General features: G+C 67.0%; 1 protein-coding gene across 2 annotated transcripts in view; it reads left to right on the forward strand.

Annotated features, from left to right (window-relative positions):
- Positions 1-1526: 1526 nt before the first annotated feature.
- Positions 1527-7565, forward strand: part of CSPG5 (chondroitin sulfate proteoglycan 5) — a 10316-nt gene continuing 4277 nt past the window's right edge. Inside the window, exons 1-3 of one of the 2 annotated variants that reach the window (XM_071734500.1) lie at positions 1527-1741; positions 3516-4743; positions 6014-6202. In XM_071734500.1, the coding sequence (XP_071590601.1) occupies positions 1672-1741; positions 3516-4743; positions 6014-6202 (1487 nt within the window). In that variant the 5' untranslated portion in view covers positions 1527-1671. The remainder of the gene's footprint in view (positions 1742-3515; positions 4744-6013; positions 6203-7565) is intronic. The other variant, XM_071734501.1, reaches the window with a different exon arrangement.

Below are 7565 nucleotides of genomic sequence, written 5' to 3' on the forward strand. Positions count from 1 at the left end.
CCCTTCCATCCCCCTTGGAGCAGGGACAGAGTGGGGTTTGTTCCCAGCACCGCAGCCGAGGAGGGGGAACGGAGACCCCCCACACCCCCCCCAGCCCTCCAGCACCCCACAGATCCCCCTCGGGGTGGGATGGGAAGGGGGGGGCCGTGGATGAGCTGATGGGGTCCCACCCGTGGGCTGGGGGGCACCGAGATGGGCTCCTCTGGGAGCACCCACTGCCCCCCGGGCCCCCCAGCCCTGTCCCAGCATCCTGCCCAGGGATGGGGGGTGGGGAGGGCGTGGGAGGGGGGTGGGATGCAGGAGCAGCCATGGCCCACACGTTCCTGCTCCGTGGGTGGGGAAGGACACGCGGTGACCTTGGGATGCCTGGAGCAGGCCCTGCAGGAGGAGGTGGCCGTGGGGTGGGGGGCAGGGGACAGCAGGGCGGCCCCTCACCCATCCAGGGTGCACCCAGTGCGACCTCGGGGGGGTCCCAGTGGGGGTGTTTGTCCCCAGCAGAGCCACCCTCAGAGGTGGCCTCAAGGGCAGTGGGGGGGGTGTTGGGTTGGGGGGGAAGGGGGTGATGGGGGGGGTGGAAGTGGGGGGGTGGTGAGGGGTTTATGGTGGTGAGGAGTGGGGGTGGTGGTGGCACCTGCAGAGTTTGGGTTGGTGTCACCTCCCCCCCCCGTGTGGCTCCGGGCAGTCTGAAGGTAGAACCTTGGGCTCTGGGTGGCCTGGGGGTCCTTCTGTGACCCCCCCTGCCCACACCCCCCACCCTGTGCCACAGGAGAACCTGGGACAGCTGCTTCACCCCAGAGTTTTGGTGTTTGGGGGGGAGGGCTGTGTGTGAGTGGGGGGTTCAGGGGTGCAGACTGGGGGTCCCCCTGTACCCACTGAGGATGCTGGGGCAGGGATGGGACCCCCCCCTCAGTGCAGGAGCAGTTTTGGGGGACAGTGAAGAATCCCAGTACTTTGGGGGGGGGGTGCCCATTGCAGGGGTGCCCCCCCCATACAGGAGCAGTTGGGATGGGGGTCAGGGAGGGATTTTGGTGCTGGGGGTGTGCAGGGGTCCTGGTGTAGGGTTCCCCTCTCCCCCCCCCCCCCCGTGCAGAAGCAGTTTTGGGGAAAATTGGGAATCCTTGTGCTGGGGGAGGGGGACACTGGGATAGGACCCACAATGCTGTCACTGGGGGGGGGGGGGGGGGTGTCCCCAGGGCCACCCGGAGATGCCGAGGGGGTTGTCCTGGTGCAGGGAGGAGCCCCCCCATTAAGGAGAAGGTTGGGGGGGGTGAGGGATGGGGGTGGTTGGGGGGATGCCGGGATGGGTCCCCCCGCTGCTGTGCGGCGTGGGCGGGGGGTGCAGGGTTCCCCCCTCCTGCAGGAGCAGTTTTGGGGGGGGGGGTTGGGACGGTTCCCGTCTGCTGCCCTGAGGGGGGGGTGTCCCGCGGCGGTGGGGGGGGGGATGCTGTGGAGGGAGGGAGAAGGGGGGGGATGTGGCGGTGGTCCCGGTTCCGTCCCAACCCTTCCCGCGGGCGGGGCCGCTCTCAGCCACCGCCCCCCGCCCATCCCGGCCCCCCCCTCCCCTCCCCTTCTCCGTTCCCCCCCCGGCGGAGGGAGCGCGGGGCGCGGGGCGCGGGCGGAGCCGCTGCCGGTGCCGCTGCCGGTGCCGGTGCCGGTTCGCTCCATGCCGCCATGGCCCCCCGGCCCCGCGCCCCCCTCGCCCCCCTGGCCCTGGCCCTGCTGCTGGCGATCGGTGCCCTCGGTGCGTACCGGGGATGGTGGAGGGGGGGGGAATGCGGGGGGGCTGCGCCCCGGGATGGGGCCGCATCCAGCACCGGGGGGAATCGGGGGATCGGGGCTTTGGGGGGCACCATCCTGGGGTGGGGGGTGGGGAGCACCTGCAGGGGGATGAGGAGGGGGGGGCAGCGGTGGAGGTGGGGGGGGGGCTCTGCGATCCCCGGCAGGGGCTGCATTCCTCTGCAGGCAGCGGGAGAGGGGGGGGGATCCCCTCGGGAGGGGGATGGATCCCTTGGGGGGGGGTGGATTCTCTTGGAGGAGGGGCTGGATCTCTCGGGAGGGGTGAATCCCCTTGGAGGAGGGGCTGGATCCTTGGGGGGGGGCTGGGGGGGGCTGGATCCCCTTGTGAAGGGAATGGATCCCATTGCAGGGAGCTACATCCTCTTGCAGGGGGGGCTGGATCCCATGGAGAGGGCTGGATCCTCTTCCCGGGGGCTGTACACCTTGGGGGAGTGGGGATAGATCCGTTTAGGAGGGGCTGGATCTCCTTGTAAAGCGGCTGGATCCCGTCGCAGGGGGCTGCATCCTTTTCCAGGGCGGGCTGGATCCTTTTGGGAGGGGCTGCATCCCCTTGCCGGGACCTGGATCACTTAGGGAGGGGCTGGATCCCTTTGGGAGGGGCTGGATCCCCTTGCCGGGAGCTGGAACCCTTTGTGGGGGAGAGATCCCCTTGCAGGGGGAGGGCGATTGGGTCCCCTGGTGTGTAGGGGGCACCTCTGCAGGAGGCTGAGGAGGGCTGGATCCCCTGGATCCCCTTGGTGGAGGGGCTGGATCCTTTGGAGAGGGGGCTGGATCTGTCCGTGTGTGTGTGGAGTGTACTGGCAGGAACCAGAGGAGGGCTGGATCCCCTTGGGGGGGGGGGCTGCATCCCCTTCTGTGTATAGGGGACACTTGAAGGAATCAGAGGAGGGCTGTGTCCCCTTGCAGAGGGACTGCATCCCTTTGTGGGGGGCTGCATCCCTTTGTGGGGGGCTGCATCCCTTTGGGAGGGCTGGATCCCTCTACTGGGGGCTGAGTCCCCTTGTAAGGGGGTTGGAACCCTTGGAGGGGGGGGGCTGGATCCCCTTGCAAGGGGTTGTATCCCTTGGGAGGGGGCTGGAGCACCTAGAAGGGGACTTGATCTCCTTACTGGGGGCTGCATCTCCTTACTGGGGGCTGGAACCCATTAGAGGAGGAGCTGAATCCCCCTGAAAGGGCTGGATCCCTTGGGAGGGGCCTGGATCCCTTGGGGGGGGGGGCTGGATCCCCTGTAAGGGGTTGGAATCCTTGCAGGGGGCTGAATCCCTTTGCAGGGACTGGATTCCCTTCTTGGGGGCTGGATCCCCATTTGGAGGGGGTGGGGGGTGTCAGGAGAGTGCCCTTGCCCTTGCCGGGGGTCTGGGGGGGTCCAGGGGCAGCTTGGCTTGGGGGAAGTGGGGGGTGTTTGGGGGCTTGTGTCACGGTTGGGGGGGGGGGGGGTTTGCATATTTGGGGGTGATGACTGTTGCTGTTGCTGGTGCAGGGGGGTGGGGGGTGTCCCACAGAGCCGGGGGCTGCTGTAGGGTTTGTCCTTTCGGTCCCTGTGGGATTTTGTAAAAGATATGGGGGAAGGTGCAGCTCTTTTCCCCCCCCTCCCCAAAATGCTTTGTCACAGTGCTGGTGGGTGTGAGGTTGAGCTAATGGGGGGACCCCCCCCCCCGGCCACCGCAGCCCCCAGGGGCGGGGGGCACCTCTGTCACTTCTTTCTTATCCCCCTCCAGCGTCCGAGTGGCCCCCCCAGAACGCCAGCGAGGCCGAGGGCTGGGAGGAGAGCAGCCCCCCACGGCGGGACCCGCCCGGCAGAGACCCCCCGGGGGGGCCCAGCAACGGCACCGGCCCCGGGGCGACCACGGTGGGCGAGGAGCCCCCTGCGGGTCCCCAGTTAGAGCCCCCCGGGGGGGGCACGGCCGCCACCACGGACCCAGCGGCGGGGCCGGAGGGGTGCGCGGGGTGCCTGGGGGAGGGGGACCCCAGCGCTTTGCCCCCCAGCCCCGGCCCGGCGGGGGACGGCCAAGCGGCGGTGACCTGGCCCGGGGACGGGGGGACGGTGGCTCTCGGTAGCCCCGAGGAGCCGGGGAGCGGCGAGAGGCCCACACGAACCTCCCTGCCCAGCCCGGGGGGTCCCGGGGGGCTGACGGCCGCCCCGCCGAGCCCCCCCGCCCCGCCGTCGCCCACCGACTCCGCCGAGACGGCCGGGGGCTCCGCAGCCCCGCTGACCCCCGTCTTGGGCCACCCCGGCCCCGACTCGGGGGGTCCCCCGGAGTTCTGGGGGGCCGCATCCAGCCCGGCCCCGGCGCAGGGGGCTCGGGGCCGAACCGACCTGACCTGGCTGGAGGAAGCCGGTACCATCACCCCGGACCCGGCCGAGCTGCCCACCGACCGGGCGGCCTCGGAGATCATCGACGTGGATTACTACGATTTGTTCGAGGGGGGAGAGGGGCTGGGGGGCTTCCCCGGGGGCAGGCGGGGGGGGCAGGCGGGGGGCGAGGGGCGGCGGCGGGAGCCCGAGGGGGCGGCCACGCCGTGGGGGCTCCACGACCTCTACGACGACTTCACCTCCTTCGACGAAGCCGATTTCTACCCCACCACCTCCTTCTACGCCGAGGGCGACGAGGAGGGGGACGAGATGGAGGAGGAGGAGGAGGAGGAGGATGAGGAGGAAGAGGAAGATGGCGGGCTAGAGGACGAGAACGGCTACCGGCCCCCCGCCTCCCCCCTGCCCGGCCTCCAGCCGGCCCCGCGGGACCCCGGCCCCACCGATCGCCGGGAGATGGCCCCAGCGCAGCCCCCCAGCCCCACGGCCCGGGCCCGGCCCGAGAACGGCAGCGAATGCCCCAGCGGGTACGTGAGGCACAACAGCTCCTGCCGCTCCCTCTGCGACCTCGTCCCCAGCTACTGCCACAACGGCGGCCAGTGCTACCTGGTGGAGAGCCACGGGGCCTTCTGCCGGTAAGGGACGGGGTCCCCGGGGCTTCATGGGGGTGCTGGGGGGGAGGGGGGGGCTGTCCGTCACCCTGCACCCCATCCTTGGACTCGCCATCACCTTACACCCCATCCCTGACCTCCCCGTTTCCCTGCACCCCATCCCTGGGTGCTCCATCACCCCCTGCACCCCATCCCTGGGTTCTCTGTCGCCCCCTGCACCCCATCCCTGGGTTCTCTGTCACCCCTTGCACCCCATCCCTGGGCTCTCCATCACCCCCTGCACCCCATCCCTGGGTGCTCTGTCACCCCCTGCACCCCTTCCCTGGGTTCTCTGTCACCCCTTGCACCCCATCCCTGGGCTCTCCATCACCCCCTGCACCCCATCCCTGGGTGCTCTATCACCCTTCACCCCATTCCCAATCTCTCCATCACCTCCACCCCATCCCTGACCTCTCCATTCCCGTGCATCCCATCTCTGGACTCCCCTGCTCCTTGTACCCCATTTCTGGGCTCTCCAGTCCCTGAGTACCCCATCCCTGGGCTCTCCATCCCCCCCTGCACCCCACCCCTGGGTGTTCCATCCCCCTGCACCCCATCCCTGGGCTTTCCCTCTCTGCACCTCATCCTTGGGTTCTCCACCCCCCTGCACCCCAACCCCTGAGTTCCCCAGTCCCAGTCTCTTCACACCCCTTACCCCCCATCCCCTGCACACCCCACTCAGCTCCCTTGTCCCCCTGCAGCCCTGTCCCACCAGGGGCTGTCCCTGTCCCCCAGGGGTGGCAGGGCAGGAACTGGGTCAGGGCAGAGCAGCCCAAGCTCCAGCACCTCTGAGCTCATCAGCCCCAGCTGATCTGTGCCCTGTGGCTCTGGGGGGACACGGGTGTCCCCCATGGCCACCCCCACTGCCCCCCCACTGCCAGGGCTGCATGGGGCTGGGAGCTGTGGGTTCAGGGGATGAGCATCCCCTGGGTGGGTGGGGAAACCCCACTCCTGGTGTCCCCTGGCGTCACCCACCTCGCTTGGCCCCACTGTTTGGGGGGGGTCACCCCCTTGGGGACCCGTTCATTACATTCCCCTGTGATCTGCCTTATTACAGATCTTGGTGTCCCCTGAGGCTGCTCCCATGTTTCCCTGGTTGTAGATCTTGGTGTCCCCTGAAGATGCTCCCGTATTTCCCTGGTCTCAGATGTTGGTGTCCCCTGAGGCTGCTCCGTGGGGTGGGGACACACCTCTCTTTGGGGTGGGAGGCTCCCTAAGTGTGTTGTACCCCCCCTGACCCCAACCCTCCTGGCAGGTGCAACACGCAGGACTACACGTGGCACAAGGGGACACGCTGCGAGGCCATTGTCACCGACTTCCAGGTGATGTGTGTGGCCGTGGGCTCAGCTGCCCTGGTGGTGCTGCTGCTCTTCATGCTCACTGTCTTCTTTGCCAAGAAGCTCTACCTGCTCAAGACAGAGAACAGCAAACTGCGCAAGACCAAGTGAGTGGGGCAGGGCTGGCACCCCCTAAAAGCCCCCCAGAAATGGTCCTCAGCCTCCCCGTGGTGGCACCCTGACAACAGCAATTTATTCGGGTGGCCTCATTTTCCAGGGGTGGCACTGGATGTGGCCACATCCCTGCGTGGTGGCATCAGGACAACCTCCCCCCCCTCCCCAACCCCATCCCAGGGACTCTGTGGCTTTGTGGCTCCTGCTCCCCCCACGGTTAATCCTTTAAAGCTGCTCCTGACTGGCACCAGTTAATCTGCTGCACTGGGAGCTGGGGCCACCAGCTGGGCTGGCCGGGCTGCCCAGAGGCCACCAGAGATGGTCCCCGGGGACAGGGTTGGCGTGGGCTGAGGTGGAGGTCACCCCCCCAGCCCATCACTCACTGCCCAACTCCCCGGAGATGGGGAGGAGAAAACCCTCCCAGCCTGGGGCCCTAATGAGCTGTTAATTAGTGTTGGGAAGTGCCAAGTGTAATTAGCAGCCAAACTCCCTGCCAGCCCATGGGGCTCTCTCTGCTGTCCCCAGCACTGGCACCTCCTGCCTGCCCTGGGCTGCCCTCACTGCTCCCTGCAGGGCTGGGGGGGTTGAACCCCCACAAAATCCCCTGATCTGGGGCATTGAGCCCCAAACCTCCAGCCCTGGGGACATTTATCCCCCAACTCCCTGATCTGGGAGCATTTAATCCCTACATCTCCATCCCTTGGGACATTTAGCCCCCCCGTACCTCCTGATCTGGGGGGATTTAGCCCCAAACCCCCTCATCTAGGGGTATTTAACACCCCAACCCCCAGATCTGGAGCATTTAAGCCCCAAACCTCCATCCCTGGGGATATTTATCCCTAAACCTTGGAGCTGGGGTCACTTACCCCTCAGTCTCCATAGCCTGGGAGCATTTAGCCACCCCAAGCCTGTAGGTGTAGGGTATTTAGCCACCAAACCTCCATCTCTGGGGACATTTAGCCCCCAAACTTCCCCCAGCTTCCAGAGCTGGGGGACATTTACCTCCACACCCCATGATCTGGGGCCATTTAATCCCCCAAGTCCCCAAATCTGGGGCATTTAAGCCCTAAGCATCCATCCCTGGGGACTTTTATCTCCCAAACTAAATCTGGAGGCATTTAACCCCCCTCAAGCCCTCAGATCTGGAACATTTAAGCCACAAACCTCCATCCTTGGGGACATTTATCCCTAAACCTTGGAGCTGGGCTGACTTAGCCCCCAGATCTCCATAGCTTGGGAGCATTTACCCACCCCCACCACCTCCAAGCCTCCAGATATGGGGTATTTAGCCCCCAGAGCTCCATCCCTGGGGACATGTAGCCCCCAACCCCTAAATCTGTAGGCACTGAACCCCCA

This window comes from Heliangelus exortis, chromosome 2, assembly GCF_036169615.1.
Source record: "Heliangelus exortis chromosome 2, bHelExo1.hap1, whole genome shotgun sequence".
In the NCBI taxonomy this organism is placed as follows: Eukaryota; Metazoa; Chordata; class Aves; order Apodiformes; family Trochilidae; genus Heliangelus; species Heliangelus exortis.